General features: G+C 39.5%; 1 protein-coding gene and 1 long non-coding RNA gene across 2 annotated transcripts; both read right to left on the reverse strand.

Moving 5' to 3' along the window:
• Window positions 1-434: 434 nt before the first annotated feature.
• On the reverse strand, window positions 435-4,026 carry LOC141627237 (uncharacterized). Its single transcript, XR_012536806.1, has 5 exons — window positions 3,865-4,026; window positions 3,609-3,734; window positions 3,314-3,379; window positions 1,061-1,913; window positions 435-610 (listed from the first exon to the last, which is right to left on the reverse strand). It is a non-coding gene; the product is annotated as an uncharacterized LOC141627237 (long non-coding RNA).
• Window positions 4,027-5,365: 1,339 nt separating this feature from the next.
• On the reverse strand, window positions 5,366-8,508 carry LOC141629324 (uncharacterized). The gene is made up of 3 exons (XM_074442344.1): window positions 7,183-8,508; window positions 6,968-7,086; window positions 5,366-5,699 (listed from the first exon to the last, which is right to left on the reverse strand). Exons 1-3 carry the CDS (start codon window positions 8,506-8,508, stop codon window positions 5,366-5,368), a joined length of 1,779 nt encoding a protein of 592 aa, XP_074298445.1.
• Between the last annotated feature and the right edge of the window lie 7,946 nt (window positions 8,509-16,454).

Consider the following 16,454-nt stretch of genomic DNA (forward strand, 5'->3'; position numbering starts at 1 on the left):
TTGACGCTTTTTGAGCCTATTCTCGACGCTTAAAAGCCTTGTCATTTTATTTCTCGACGCTTTCTAAAGCGTGGTTTTTTAGGCCGTCGGGAATTTGTGACGCTTTTTAGTGTTAATGATCTCGTCGCTTTTTCATGCCAAGAATTGTTGACGTTTTGGGGTGTCAAGAAACTTTTAAATGCTGACGCTTTTAAGCATCAAGATACTTCTCTTCTCGACGCTTTTTCCATCACCAAATTTTTTTGCGGCCATTTGTATTTCACGATTTTGCTAGCATTAAAAACGTATTAAATTATATAAATTACCAAATGACATCATAAAAGGGATAGAAAAGAATAATTTGATGAGTTCATAAATCCAAAACATTACTTCATAGCATAAATTGCATTTTCAAATTAAATACATTTCCAAGTCCTAAAAAGTATTGTCATTATTTCATCTACTCGAGAAATCGAAAAAAAATATTGCTACAAATGTTTACAAGGAAATTAAAAATAAAAGATGTCAAAAAAAATCAAATTCTAGCTAATTAACGTTCCCGAAAGCGTGCAGAAATTGCTCCTTTCATCCAAATGAACCGTCCCGAGTATGTCATGGATTTGATTTCTACCTGCATAGCCAAAAGAAAAAATACCAGGGAAGATTAGAGGATACTTTGGCAAATAACATCCAGATGCTTGAACATAACATCGTAAATCCATTTACAAAACTCTTATGGTCAATTGGATATGTAAAGATTAGAGAATACTTGGCAGATACAAATAACACATGAACTTGCTTGAATGGATTGTGTACTAGTTACGCTTATAAAGGTGAAAACAGCGGGATTTGATTCATACAGGTTTCCATATCAGTAGTAGGAACGAAATTTATGAATTAGCAAGTGAGCAAATTGTAAATTTATCAGTCTCAAACTCTTAGTGAATCTTTGTTCATCTGCGTAGCATAGCTTATGCCCACTATGTTCGAAGAAATCCAAGGAAGTACCGGTCTACACATGCATAAAGCTACAAGTTTGGCATTGTAGCTTTTCAAAATTGAAGAAAGCATAAGCATTTACCTGAACGGCATGCAACAAAAAATTAATTAACCTTCTATCAAGTTGGTCCTAGTGCTTCCCCCTAAGGGTCCATTCTTCAGTAGCTGACCTCTCCTGCCTTAACCACGCCTGCCTGTATCACGTAATGCTTTATCCCCGGATAAAATTGTATCCCTTTAAAGTTCCCCTTTTAACTGCAAAAGTAACATCACAAGTGAACCTCTAATAATACTTTTGTTTTTCACCAAACAATTATATTGCCTTTCATTTATGTGGAGAAGGGAATTCGAAAAGATTGCATATACGTTTCTCATCGCACTCATCTAACTCCGCCAATTACCCTGAAAACTACGTACAGGACGATAGTCCACATAAGTTGCAATTACTGTTAAAGATAAGCATTACTAGGCCATATTATCACATTCTCCCTGCGAATTCGACAAAGGGTTTTGGCTTCTCGCCTAACACAAGCTCATCGAGATTTTCGAAAAACAAATATTATAGTCTTTCAACCACTGAACTAAATAAATAACTTTCTGAAGGTTGCAGGGTAGCAAGAAGAAGGCACGTTGAGGGGATGGGAAATGAGGAAGTGTCAAGCTACGTCGAGCCATTACTCTTTAAACCACATAGGATGACAACTTGCGAATACTGTCAAAGATAAGCATTACTAGGCACATCAATAAACTGGACGCATATCTGGAGCTATAGTTTCTGATCTCCTTCTCATAAGAGTTGATCCTTCTTTTGCATGCATGAGTGCCCCCAGAATTTCTCCTGAAGGATTTATTCCTTGATTCGCTAAGTGCCCGGGGCCTTTTTACTGGTTGCACCAGCTCATTGACGAAATTGGCCGCCATCTCTTTCTGATGGGCTGAAAATAAATTGGACACATCATGCATATCACATTAATGACTTTGAAACTGCCTATCAGATGTTATTCGTAGCATTACACGACTACGATTTTTTAAAATATTTAAAATATAAGCAATTTTTTGCTATGAACCCACACAATAAAGAATCATTCCACGTCCTCCACACTGCTAAACAGATTATGACCGCAAGCGGTTATCTTGCTTCAGAATCTTCCTCTGGCTTGCACTTAATAACCTGAACAAAAGGCTCGGGTCTTTTGAAACTTTTAAGATGAAGAATCAAATGTGAAGGTTGAGGTCTTCCAGCTATTGCCAACTCTAACGCAAGCAACTCCTCCTAGGAGATATCCCACATAATCTTGCTTGGGTTTTTGTCTAAATCATCTGGAGGCTTGACCTATACCCAAACAAGTCAATACTGAATGCAAAAAAATGTTCTTTTTCAATGGCAGCAGTCCTCACTCATTGACTGTTTGTAGCTCCACATTCAATATTACCAACTACCCATATCTCCATTTCTCGTTTAGTCATGCACTTGATTGTACTTCTGTGATTTTATAACACATATTCTGTTAAATTGGTCGAGTTCACTTTCAATTTTGTTCTTAATTTTACCTGTAAAGGAGATGCTGTCTTTAGGAAGCTTATGTATTAAGCTAAAGTAGCCCATACACCCTTTATGATCTTTGAAGCCTTGATAGATAGCACTTAGATTAATTAATTTAACAGGTTTGAAACGCATTTTTTTATTCACCTGAAAGCTTCCTCTAACAAGTGATATGGGATTCTTCATGCTTTCAAAAGACAAGTTGATACTTTTACATGTACCAACATTATTAGGTCGAGTTTTGTGTTATATGTTTTTTCCATAAGGTAATCTCAAAAGCATGAAAGATCAGTTGCCGAGTCTATCTTATCTATTTGTTACTCATATTACTATATCTCAAAAGAATATGTATTTTAGTTAATGAGTTTCCTTTCTCAGAAGTCAGTAGGACTTCATTGACTAAGAACTACATATCTAATCCATAGTTTTTACGAGAAATCATAGGAACATGTTTTACGATATCGATTTTCTTTCATCATAGGTAAATGTATTCGAATATATGGTTCTCACATATGTCAGACTTTATGAGGGAAATTCTTTTTCATGCTCTGAAACACTCATTCTTATGACCACTTGGTTAAATTAATTAGCTATTTTGCTCAACTAGCATACTGTAATTCTTCACATGAAGTCTGAGAGACATAAATTAGCAACAACACAATTGAACAATTATAGGGAGCAAAGATGACGTGAATCATGGTTTTTAAGAAATCTCACCAGAAAATAAAAGAAAGCACAATTGAACAATTATGAACAACAAAATCATATATCATGGCTTTCAAGAATTCTCACCTAAAACTTTTGGCTCAAGCGATTAATTTGACCTTTCCTATCAACTCCCAGATGAATTTCGCTTAACTGTATACACCAAGATATGAAAAAAAAAATGTATCTTAAAATGACTAAGGATTATACTATCTATAAATTCGCAGTCTTCATATACCCATTTCGGTAATTATATTCAATCAAGTACTCATTCATTTTAACCATACTTTTAAAAATCACTTTCAATCATAACTAATAACTACATAATCTAAAGATAACTAAGGAATATACTATCTATAAAAGATGAATACAAGAACACTACCTCGTTTAAAGGAGAGATCAGGGAATTCAATGGGGGAGCCCTGAAAATATAGTCGACATCCTTGCTTTGGCTGCTGAACTATTTGCCATTACCCTGTGTTTAACACTCGATAATCGACATCGGCAACTTCAAATTATAAAACGATAAAACTCATTGGTCAATTAAGGGCACATATACAACTTTAAATTGATACTCCGTATAAAAAATATAAACCCTAGAAATACAAAAAACAGAAAGGTGGGGCGATTTTACTTACAATTTCACCAAACCAGGAGTAGTAACCAAACATTAGGTTTGGTTAATTGAAAAGCTATAAAGAGGATGAAGATGGGAATATGTTATATGTATTCTGTATATGAAAAACAAACGATTACAATGTTCTTATACTAAGCATACAAGGCAAGCCCTAAAACCCTAGTCAAAGATATGTTAAGATCTACTAGCTACAAACTAGGTAACTAAATGATACATAAGATAATACATCAAATATGATGATAAGATACATAACTGTCTAATACTCCCCCTCAAGTTGGAGCACTCGACAAAGTGATGCCCAACTTGCGTTGTAGCTTGTCAAACTGTTCTCCTCCAAGGGCTTTCGTGAAAAGGTCCGCAATTTGTTCCTTGCTCCTCACATATGCCGTACTGATTGTTTTATTGATTAAATGATGTCGTATGAAATGACAATCAATTTCTATATGCTTAGTCCTATCATGGAAGACCGGATTTTTCGCTATATGAAGAGCCGCTTGATTATCACAGTAAAGTTGCATTGGCTGTGTATGCATAACACCAAGTGATGCTAAAAAAGACTTTATCCAAATTAATTCACTTGTCACACCAGCCATTGCTCGATACTCCGCTTCAGCCGTCGACTTAGCCACCGTTCCCTGCTTTTTCGCCTTCCAAGAGACGGGACTATTTCCCAACGATACGAAGTAACCACTTAATGATCTCCTGGTCATTGGACAACTCGCATAATCTGAATCCGAATAACCCGACAATTGGAGGCTCGATGACTTGTCCATGACTATCCCTTTATTTGGGTCCTTTTTCAAATACCTTACCAAACGTAGGGCGACCTCCCAATGTTCCTTACGCGGTTCGTGCACAAATTGAGACAAAATATGTACCGCGTATACCAAGTCGGGTCGAGTAATAGTCAAATATACCCACCGACCCACTAATCGTCATGCTTCATTGCATCTCTAAGCACATAACCTTCGCGAATGCCAACTTGTGATTTTGCAAAATTGGTGTATTGACCGGTTTGGCTCCTAGCATTCCCGTCTCCTTGATAATTTCCAGAGCATATTTACGTTGACTAAGGAACAATCCTCTCGGTCCGCTTGCAACCTCTATACCCAGGAAGTACTTGAGACGACCCAAATCTTTAATTCCGAATCGTTTGTCTAGGAATGATTTAAAACGGGTACAAGCTCCTTCGTTGTTGCTTACCATAATCATATCGTCGACGTATATCAAAATTCCTATGAAAGTGTCGTTCTTATTATAGGTAAACAAATGAATGATCGACTTGGGATTGCACGAACCCATATTTAATCAAAGACTCGGTCAGTTTAGCGAACCAATTTCGTGACGCTTGCTTCAAACCGTATAAAGACTTCATCAATTTGCATACCTTGTCTGGATTTTTCGTGTGGAATCCCTGCGGCAACTTCATGTATACATCTTCATGTAAATCGCCATGGAGAAATGCATTGTTTACATCCATTTGAGCAATGAACCATCCTTTTTTATTCGCTACGGCAAAGCAAACAACGTACACTCGTCATTTTCGCCACCGGAGCATATGTCTCGTGGTAATCTATCCCTTCAACTTGGGTGAATCCTTGAGCAACTAAGCGTGCCTTGTATCGTTCCACCGAACCATCAGCCTTATACTTAACTTTGAACACCCATTTGCATCCTATGGGTCGTTTGCCTTCCGGTAGATCAACTATCTTCCATGTCCCATTATTCTCCAATGCATCGATTTCCTTTCTCATGGCTTCTCTCCAATTCGAATTCTTGACGGCCTCCATATAATTCGTTGGCTCTTTAATAGCATCGATAGCAGCTAGAAATTTCCTGTGGGAAGAAGAAAAACAGCTAGTAGTAACGTAATTAGCTATGGGATAACGCGTACCTTTCTTCGGAGATTTCGAACTGACTTGGTGAGCTTGCTTCGTGGGGTTTAAAATTCGAGTCGATTTGCAAACGTAATCTGATTGCCAATATGGTGGAAGCTTTGTTCTTGCTCCACGTCCCATTTGTGGTTCATCATCTCCATTATTTATTCTTTGCCCATGCTTGCTCACTCGGTTCACCAATTTCGAGCTCCTCATGATTTCTCCCCACACAACCTCGTTAAACTCCTCGTCATTACTCCCCACCTTGTAACATTTTCGATTTCGATGTTTGTATGGTCGAAGATTTCGTCGTCAGGGGGTGTTATTTGTGCATTTGGGACTAGGTTGGAAACCGTGTTCTGACCTTCTTTGTATGGGAAAATGTGTTCATAAAAGAGTACATCCCGAGACACAAATGTTTTCTTATCAGCTACATCATGCACTCTCCATCCCTTTTGTGTGCTTGGGTAACCTAATAGGACACATCGTCTTCCTCGTTCCCCAAATTTATCCTTTGTCCGGTCTTTATTATGGGCATAGCAAAGACTCCCAATTACTCGTAGATTATTAAGACTAGGGCACACCACCATATAGAACCTCATAGGGTGTTTTTCCATCCAATATTTTAGTCGGTGTTCGATTAATTAAATATGCAGCGGATAAAACACAATCACCCCAAAATTCTATTGGTAAATTGGCCTCAAAACGCAAAGCTCTTGCTTTCTCGAGTAAATGTCTATGCTTCCTTTCCACTCGACCATTTTGTTGCGGGGTATCTACGGTGCTAGTCCGAAAAACTATCCCATGTTCCTTGTAAAATATTTTTAACGGTCCTGAAAGAAATTCCGTACCGTTATCACTTTGTACTATTTTTACTTCTTTGTTGAATTGAGTTTTTGTCATTTTAATAAAATTTATCATCAATTCACCAACTTCACCTCGATCTTTCATGAGATAGACCCAGACACCCCGACTACAATCATCTACTATGGTCAAAAAATAGTGCGCTCCAGTAAGACTATGAGTGCGATAAGGGCCCCAAATATCACAATGAATTAATTTGAAAAGTTCGTCACTTCTCTTATTATTGGTATGAAAAAGCAGACTGTTTGTTTTGCGCGACAACAAGAGTCACAAACATGCTTGGAATTCCAAAATAACTTACTACCAATTAATGAAGAAAAATTAGATAAAACGCCATGTGACGGATGTCCGAGTCGTTGATGCCACAAATGAACGTCCTTCACGTCTTCCTTTGCTGCAGCAACTGTTTCACAATTCGACTTGAAATAATAAACCCCATTCACATGCTCACCCTGTCCAATCGTCTTCTTCGAAGATTGGTCCTGTATATCACAATAGTCAGAATAAAACGTTACTACGCAGCTATTTTCTTTAATAAGTTGTTGTACGGAAATTAAATCGCAAGTTAAAGAGGGAACATATAGGACATCTTGAAGCACAAAATTTTTCGACAGTGTCACACTTCCATGCTCCTGTGCAACAACTTCACTTCCGTCTGGCAATCCTACTGTCGATGGTGCACCGCGCCATATTTTATCGAGCAACTCACGTTTTCCCGTCATGTGATGTGAAGCACCACTATCAAGTAACCAATCATATTTATTAAATTTCATACCTGATAGTTTTTCACTGTTATTTGAACTGCTCAAAAGGCTTCTCAGCTGCACAATTTCATCAGTGGACAGATTATCACCCTCCTGTTTTGTCGAAGCAGTTGCATTTGCATTCGATGTACTGGCAACTGCGTTTTCTTGGAATTGAGTTCCCTGTCCACGGCCTCCTGAACGCCCTCTTCCACGACCTCCTCGCCGTCCTCTTCCTCTGCCTCTTCCTGGATAGCCATGCTTCTCATAACAATTCTCCTCTTCATGGTACCATTTCTTGCAATACGTGCATCGAACAGGTTCTACTTCTTCCTCTTCTGGACTGATATTGCCCCGTCCTCTGCCCCATGAAGTGGAATTGTTCTTTATAGCCATAGCAACTTCCGTCTTTTCTTCTTTGATGCGAGTCACGGCTTTGTGCCTTTCCTCTCTGAGTATCAAAGAGTAGGCACGATTGAGGGTCGTGATTTCATCTTCCATTAGAAGATTAGTGCGAATGATTCCATACAGATTCGTGTTTAGTCCCATCAAAAATTGATGGACTTTCTCTTCTTCTCGCTCCTTGAGTAGCATCGCTCCTGCTCCACAAGTGCACTTGGGTACACGGCTATAATTTGCCAATTCGTCCCAAATGGTCTTCAATTGGGTGTAGTATTCTACTACGGAACGATTCCCCTGTTTGCACTCGTTTAGTTCATTCTTCAATTGGTGAACTCTAGGTGCATTTCCAGCCGAGAATCGCTCCCTCAATTCTTCCCAAATTTCGGACACGGTGCCTGAAAAAGTGATACTAGGATGTAATTTTTGATCTATTACATTCCTAAGCCATGCCTTGATCATGGCATTACATTGCCTCCATGCGACAGCCTCGAGACTCCCTTCTCCATTTTCTTTGATGACAGGTTGTTTGATTTTACCCTCGATGAATTCTAATTTGTTTTTAGCATCGAGTCCATTCTTTACCGCATCTGCCCATATGTCATAATTCTCACCATCGAATTTGATTTGGGTGAGTGACAAACTTGGGCTATCGGATGGGTGAAGATACAGAGGAGACGACATAGGAATCGTGTCCTTTCCTCCGCCACTATTCTCGCCTGTTGCGCCTTTTCCGTCTCCAGATTTTGGTCCTCCTGTCATCGTTATGTGGCTGTCGTGTTATTGTGAAGGTACCAGGATTGCTCTCGATACCATGAAAAGCTATAAAGAGGATGAAGATGGGAATATGTTATATGTATTCTGTATATGAAAAACAAACGATTACAATGTTCTTATACTAAGCATACAAGGCAAGCCCTAAAACCCTTGTCAAAGATATGTTAAGATCTACTAGCTACAAACTAGGTAACTAAAAGATACATAAGATAATACATCAAATATTATGATAAGATACATAACTGTCTAATATTAATGATGATTGATTAACGATGACGATGAAATAGCGAAAATAATAAATTACAGATTGAAAAAATTTACCTATTTAATCGATGACGATGATGATCAACCACCAGAGGTGCGAACGATATGAGCAATTGAGAGCTCAACACAGTAAGCGGTGGTTGGAAAGCGCAAGGTCACATTTTTTATTTTTTTTTAGTTTTAATTTTTGAGTTTTTTTTTTTTTTTGACAACAATAAACCGATTATATTAAAAAAAACAAGTACATAAAAGTTTCTAGCCTGTAGCTAGACTTACAGACCAGGAAGGATAAAGAACAAGTAAGTTGCGGATTTCATGTAAAGAATTCCGCACACATATTGGTACTGACAAATTAGCTGCTAGAACGGAAGATAGTTTTCGACAAGAAACCTTGAAGGTGACAGAACTGTAGCCCGAAGAGTGGGCACGACGCATAGCTAATAGAAGAGCTCTAGTAGATGCTGCAAAATAGGAACGGACTCGGATCGTAGTGAGAGTAGTAGAAGTATGAGTAGTAGTCCCAGAAAAGGATTCAGAAATGGAGCAGGTGAAACTGTTCTTTGGTGTTGATCTGCTAATCAAAACATAGAAAGAGACCGCTGCCTGGTGAAGTGGTTGTGGTGATTGGACAGCACAAGAGAGTTTGGTCACTGGAGAGGATACGAACAGAGAAGACCAAATACCAGGAAGTTGGGTATGGGAAGCAGCGAGGTGATCCGTAAGATGACATATACGCCTTGGATCCATCGGGCCATCCTGAAAAACCACCGAATTCCGAACTGTCCAGATGGCCTGAAGAACACAACAGAAATAAAGTAGACGGTTATCCGAAGTAGAGGATTGACGTTGAAGATAGGAGAGAAAATCGAGCCCAACGGTAAAGGGGATGGTAGGATTTGCTGAAGTGTTAATTCCAAGCGCAGAGGATTTCCATATATGTTGTGTTACCGTACATGAACGGAATAAATGCTCCGTAGTCTCTGGTGAAGAGTGACATAGGTGGCAAAGAGGACTCAGGTTTGCACCCCTCGACACCAAATTTACATTCGTTGGAAGAATGTTGTGCGCCAATCTCCATAGTAGAAGTGGGAACTTAGTTGAGGCGCGCAACTTCCATATGAGTTTCCACGGGAACTTATTAGCAAAAGATAGAGTACAGTGAGCAGAAACCTTAGACCATAGGAAATAGTAACCTGATTTAGTAGAATAAGTGCCATCCTCCGTAAATTTCCAGTAAAGGAAGTCATCAATTTCAGGCAGAGGAGGCTCCATAGTGATGATTTCCTTAGCACACCGAGCGTCAAAATAACGGAAAACTGCAGCTGGATTCCAGTCGCCTGAAGGGAGCAAAAGGGCAGATAAAGACGGAGGAGGAGGAGTCGCAGAGGGGTGGATAGAGGGAAGCTCACCGTGTATCCAACGGCTCGACCAAAGATTAATCAGTTTACTATTTCCAATTTTCCAAAGATAGGGTAGGTGTAGAAGCGACTACCGCACGACAAATGCCGGTCCATAAAAAAGATGGTTGTGAGATGCGAGATTTTGCGGCTGGGATGGGCAAGTCGCGGCCATATTTTGGAACCAAATACCGGCGGTTAAACCCGAAGGGTGAGATTTAATTCGCCAAAAATTTTTAAAAAGCGAGGCCTGACTTAAAATAAAGGTGTTTTTAATGCCAAGACCTCCACAATCCCTAGGTGCTTGCAAAACTTCTCTTGAAACCCGGTGTGATGGAATGACGTTTCCAGTCCAACTGCGCCACCAAAAAGCGGCAATCGAATGAGAATCAATCTTACGACATATCCCAAGGGGAATAGGAAATGAGCCATTACATGATTAAGTGAGGCAAGCAGAATTGCAGAGATGACGATCAACTTACAAGGTTGGCTAAGATGAAGTGATGACCACGAGGCAATGCGCGTTGTCAGCTTGTCAAGGAGAGGGTGGAAAGCCTGAGATCGTTTACGTGGGATATCAACCGGCACACCTAAGTAGTTGCCAAAAGAGCTAGTAGTCGTCATCTTCAGAATTGAAGACAAATGCGATCGAAAATCGGAAGGCGTTAAGGGCTGAATTTTAGGAAGGATTTATTCAGATTTATCATCCTGTCCCAAACAAACTCGAATTCCTTGAAAAGATCCCGTAAAACCTCAAAAGAGGTAGGAGTAGCTTTACAACATAGGAGAGCGTCGTCGCATAAAAAGGTGAGAAATAGTAGGGGCATATCTTGAAATCTTGAGGCCCAGAAGATTGCCAGCTTTCTCAGCTTTAGTCAGCTGTCGAGATAAGATTTCCATACAAATAATAAAAAGATAGGGTGATAAAGGGTCACCCTGACGAAGACCGCAAGAGGAGCGGAAGGACGCAGAGGGCTCACCATTAATGAGAACCCTATACGAGACCGTGGAGATACACTCCCAAATTAGATTTCGCCAAACCGAAGGGAACCCCATATGGCGCATGACAGCCATAAGAAAATGCCATGAAACCCGATCAAATGCCTTATGCATATCAAGCTTAAGAACAGCGTAACAATTAGAACCCTTCTTAGACTTATTCACATAATGTAGTATCTCATGTGCAATGATGCAGCTATTAGACATAAGACGACCTGGTACAAAAGCCTGTTGAGTATCCTGTATAAGAGAGTGAATTACCAACTTAAGCCGATTAGCGAGACACTTGGAAGCAAGCCGGTAAATAACGTTGCAAAGGTGATGGGGCCAGTCGAGAAAGTAGTTCAGGGTGATCAACCTTAGGAATGAGAACGATATGTGTATTGTTCCATTCCTTCAACATAACCCCAAATTAAGAAAACGTAAAATAGCGAGTAAACAAGATGTCCAATCTGAGGCCAAAAACCGGAAGAAGCGGGGTGTAATACCATCGGGCCCGGAGATTTCGAACCATCCATACTTCGGAGCGCGTAGGGACATCGAAGCTGTGAAAGGTGAAGTCGGCATGGAGCTTTCGGCAGAGGTAAGAGACGGAAGCTCGAGATGACAGAAAAGCATCAAAATTATCGGGGGAATGCATGAGATGGAGGTGGTGCAGTGCCTAGGAGATCACGAATGTAAGAGAGTACCTCAGCTTCAATATCAGATGGTTCATGAAGCCATTCCCCTGAAGGAGTTCGAAGAGCGAGCAGCCGTTGCTTAGACGATCTTTGTTTAACTCTATTAAATAAGAATCTAGACGGGAGGCCATCCAAAATTTCCCTACGAAGCTTCACTCGCTGGAGCCAATAATCATGTTGTTTTGTTATTAGCTGCAGTCGACTTGAGCGCAAATTTTGTGTCAATCACAGAGATCGCAAGTCTGCAATAGATGCAGAGGAATGGTCCAGATCATGTTCAACCGACGACCAATTTATGCCATTAGAAATACGATGCTTAATAACCCAATTCAAAATAGCATACCGGACCGCGGCCAACTTACGGGATAACACATACATAGAGGACCCTTCTACTTGAGTTTCCCAAGCAAGATTTACCACTTCAACAACTTCAGGTATCAGAAGACACCAATTATCAATGCGGTAGGGCCGTTAAGAAGACTTTGACTGCTGGAATAAGTTTAAAATAATAGGTGCATGATCAGAGATGAGGATTGGTAAATGCAGAATAGATGCATTAGGAAAAAGTTGAAACCAATCTTGAGTTGCGTATGCACGATCAAGACGTTCCATGATGCAGTGCACGTTTTGTTGGCCATTCATCCAAGTAAAACGTGGGCCAAAGAAAGCGACATCCAGCAAAGTGTTATGAAGTTTCCATGTTGTAAAATCAGATTGACCCCGGATTATACTCGAGCCACCAAGCTTGTCGGAATGCAATTCCACTTGATTAAAATCTCCTACAACTAGAAAGGGGGAGTGACCCGAGATTACAGAAGAAGTTCTATCCCACAAAGCCAAACGATACGTAAAAGAGGGTTCTCCATATATGAACATAACATATGTAGCATACTTTATAGAAGGATTTATGTCGAAAGCCACATAACAAAAGATATAACGAGGGTCACTACATATAACTTGGATAGTAACGGAATTATCCCAGCGCAAAAGAAGGCCACCACTACGACCATTGGAGTCTACACCAAAAAAATTGGGGAGACCAAGCTGAGCAGTCTTCATATCAGCCATATCTACAGTAGTATGGGTTTCTTGCAGAAACAAAATTAACGGATGATATTTAAGGATGCAGCGAAGTAAATACGGAATTGTAGGATCATCCGTCTCACCAAATCCCCTACAATTCCAGCAAAATATAGTCATTGATACACGGGTGGTGAATTAAGGTCCACCACCAGACCTGCGACGAACTCCAAGTCTTCATTGCTGGTACAAGATACAGAAGAGGAAGAAGGAGTTGGCGAAGACTTTAAAAGATCCAAAAATAACCAACCCTCAACTTTAAAGCGTTTGTGGGGTAAACATTCCAGGGCCTGGACGTCATATTGACGATTCCGCTTCTTAGTCACAGCAGATGATCCCAAGCCCAAAATGATTGGTGACTCACTTACCCCTGAGTTGATGCTGGCCTTTCTTGGCCTTCCTAAAACTGAAAAGTCAGGAGGTTTAGGATTAACATAACAAAAGGGAGGAATCCCAGACTCATCAAAAAGCAATTCGGGACCGGTAGATAGGAGATTATCCTCAGTAGGCAAAACAAAGGAACAAGTACGATTAGAGCGTTTGAATCGCACTGTACTAAAGGAATTAAAATCATTTCGTACCTTTCTCTTGTAAACAAAAGTCACCTTTCTGCCACAAGATCTCAGAGGAGGCACCAAAGGCCCAGCATAAGCAATGAGCGAGTCACCAACATCAATAGCTTGTGATGGGATAGGTGACGCGTCCAGCCCAGAAGAAAGATAGTCGTCCATGTTGTCTTCAGTGACATTTTCGTCATCACCAGACAGTGATGGTGAAAAGGAGAACACCGGAGAGTCACCTCCGGAGTCATCTGCAGGAGATTGAACTATCTCCATATCTGCAGTTTCGGGCAACTTAATATTAACTTTGAAGAGAGTAGCTGTCATCTGATTATAGAAACACAAATGTTTTCCATTTTCCAAAATCTGATAAACTTCTTTTGATAAGCATACTGAATGATTTAGGTTTCGATCAAAGAATTGTAGCTTAAACTGGTTTTCTGCAACCTCTCCAATAGTGAAACGCATATTCAGATCTTCTTCGCCTAAGAATTAAGTGGTTCGTGATTTCCGAACTCGGAATTTTTGTAGCTTATCCTGATTCTCTGCAATCCCCAGAAATAGAGTTAATTTTTGGGCAAAGGCAGCTTTCAATTTAAGAATTTTCTAGGGTTTGTTCTTTCTTTGATTTGGGGATTTTCTAGGGTTTGTTCTTTCTTTGATTTGGGGATTTTTGAAGGTTTGTTCTTCTCCTCCGCATCAAATTGTACAAATTTTTAGGGATTTGATTGAATTGATTTGGGGATTTTTAGGGATTTTTGAGTTTTCACTATACGCGTAAAATTATTGGAGCGGGAGGTCAGATTTGCAGTTTTTTTATTAGAAAATCATTATTATATCAATAAAATGGGCCGACGTTTATAAAAGCGTCGAGCATAAAGCGTCGGGAAAGTAAGGGAATTGTAGTAGTGTACCAAGGGTATTTTTGATAGGCCCTTTTGTAGACGCTACAACTCTGTTCGCTTTAGACGCAAGAGGTTTGTGCACCTTTCAGCTGCTTGCCTTCTCAAAGTTGTTACGTCTTTGACGTATATGTCATACTCTTGCATAAGGTTATGGATAGCTGCTTGTGCTGCCATTTCCAAGGAGCCTTCCAGTGTTGTGGCTGGGCCACCAATGTACTCTCTGGCAACATTGGTGCCGTCCGTTTTCACAAGAACTGAAGCTTCGTTTGTTTTTTCATCTAATACTCGGTATTCTAAATGTGGTATTTCTAGCCAATGGGTAATTGTTGTTAGCAATGCTTTGAAGGAAATACTAACTTGGGTGGGTCTTGAAGCCATTTCCTATACAGTAGTAGAACAATATTTGGTAGAATTAGAAATAGAATAACAAAAAGGCTACATGTTGAAAGTCTGTAAACTCCACAAACTCACGAGAAAGAGGCCTCGAGCATAACATTTTATCAGTTACAGAAGAAGGGAACATCAGCTATTCAAAGTACTAAAAAAAGAGTTGAACATGAAAACAACAACATTTAATCAGTTACACATTGTTGTTTGATCATAAAATCGTAACTGCCAGCCAAGATAAAATTTTACTGAATACACGCAAAGCCAAAATTAATCACAAAGCACCAATGGCAGGACCTAAAGTTAGATTAAATAATATAAATTAGGTTTATAAAGTTGATGCAGATAGAGGGAGTATGACATAGCAGTCTTTTGTAATCAACTCGGAAAATGGCGACTAATATCATTGTTGGTCATTTTTGGGTATAACCTGTAAACAGACAAGCTAAGTTCCCAAAATGAATTCCAAAACTGAATATTGAAGCAACGTGATGTATAGGAGCTAGATACGGAGATTAGTACAGCATGTTATTAGCACGATTAACTTGAAAATAGCGAGAGTGTACCTGCTGAAATCTGGGTGGTGATCTGAGAAGTTATTGAATAGGACACAGTGAAGTAATTGTTATATGAGAGTTAATGTAATGTATGGTGTTTACTTATTCTGCCCAAAAAAATGAAAAAGTGATTGTCCCATAACTATTATCAGTTAGAGGAATCAGTAGCTACAAGATGTATGTAAGTATCTAAATAGGGAGTCATGTCTTGTAGTTATATGTTAAAGAAGTAAGGCAGTAGTTCAATCACACCTCGGACTGCTGGATTTTCATGTCTGAATAACCAAAGGGAAAAGGAAGTAACTTGTGTGTTTGCCTTTTTGCAGTAAAGTACTCATTCCTCTCACCAAATCCCTCACATTTCATCACAAGCAACCCTCACAAATTTGAAGCGCACTTGCACACGCTAAACTTATACATCCTCATAATTTTTATGAGGGATTGAGCCTATATAAAAGAAATTCCTTACAATAGAATAAAGTGTATCCTTTTCTGAATTCCAGAAATAAGAAACTTCGTAAGTGTATCACTTTCATCACTAAGTTGGTTACAATTTATTAGCCTATCAAATTAATTCATTTCATTGTTGTTAGATTGGTTGCATATTGATTACAAATGATAAGTCAACAAAATGATGATGCATAGCTAATAAATAACATTCTGTTTTGGGGCAGGTAACCGTGAAGAGTCACTCTCAAAAATGTATTTCATCAACATATATAGCATGACTAACAACAATGATTCTCAAATCTCTGAGCTTTGGTTTTGATTAACAATAACATTTTGAGAGTCTCTAAGCTTATTAAAACATCAGATTACATCACAGTGCGAAAAGAAAAAAAAATAGACGGCGATGAACATGCTTGTAGTTCAATTCTATGTACAACACCGTAAAATACTGGGTTTTTGGCCGCGTAAACAAACACCCTTATCCTCAGCTTTGGTTAGGCCTTGTAATTGGAGGAGGTCGTATGTGTAAGTGTTGGCTTCTAGGATAGTATGTCGTCCTCTACAAGAAGGCCAAAAGTACTTGCCTCCTCCTGTAACCCAAACATCATTGCTTTCACTGATAAGTAGCTTCCCTGTTCCAGCTCATACACGA

This window comes from Silene latifolia, chromosome Y (assembly GCF_048544455.1).
Source record: "Silene latifolia isolate original U9 population chromosome Y, ASM4854445v1, whole genome shotgun sequence".
NCBI classification, from domain to species: domain Eukaryota; kingdom Viridiplantae; phylum Streptophyta; class Magnoliopsida; order Caryophyllales; family Caryophyllaceae; genus Silene; species Silene latifolia.

Coding starts and splice junctions, on each gene's coding strand:
- LOC141629324 (XM_074442344.1), bottom strand. CDS start 8,508: ATGACAGGAGGACCAAAATCTGGAGACGGAAAAGGCGCAACAGGCGAG. Junction 7,087..7,182: donor TGCTTCAAGATGTCCTATAT/GTTCCCTCTTTA, acceptor TGTGATATACAG/GACCAATCTTCGAAGAAGAC. Junction 5,700..6,967: donor GTGAAGGACGTTCATTTGTG/GCATCAACGACT, acceptor TTCTTCCCACAG/GAAATTTCTAGCTGCTATCG.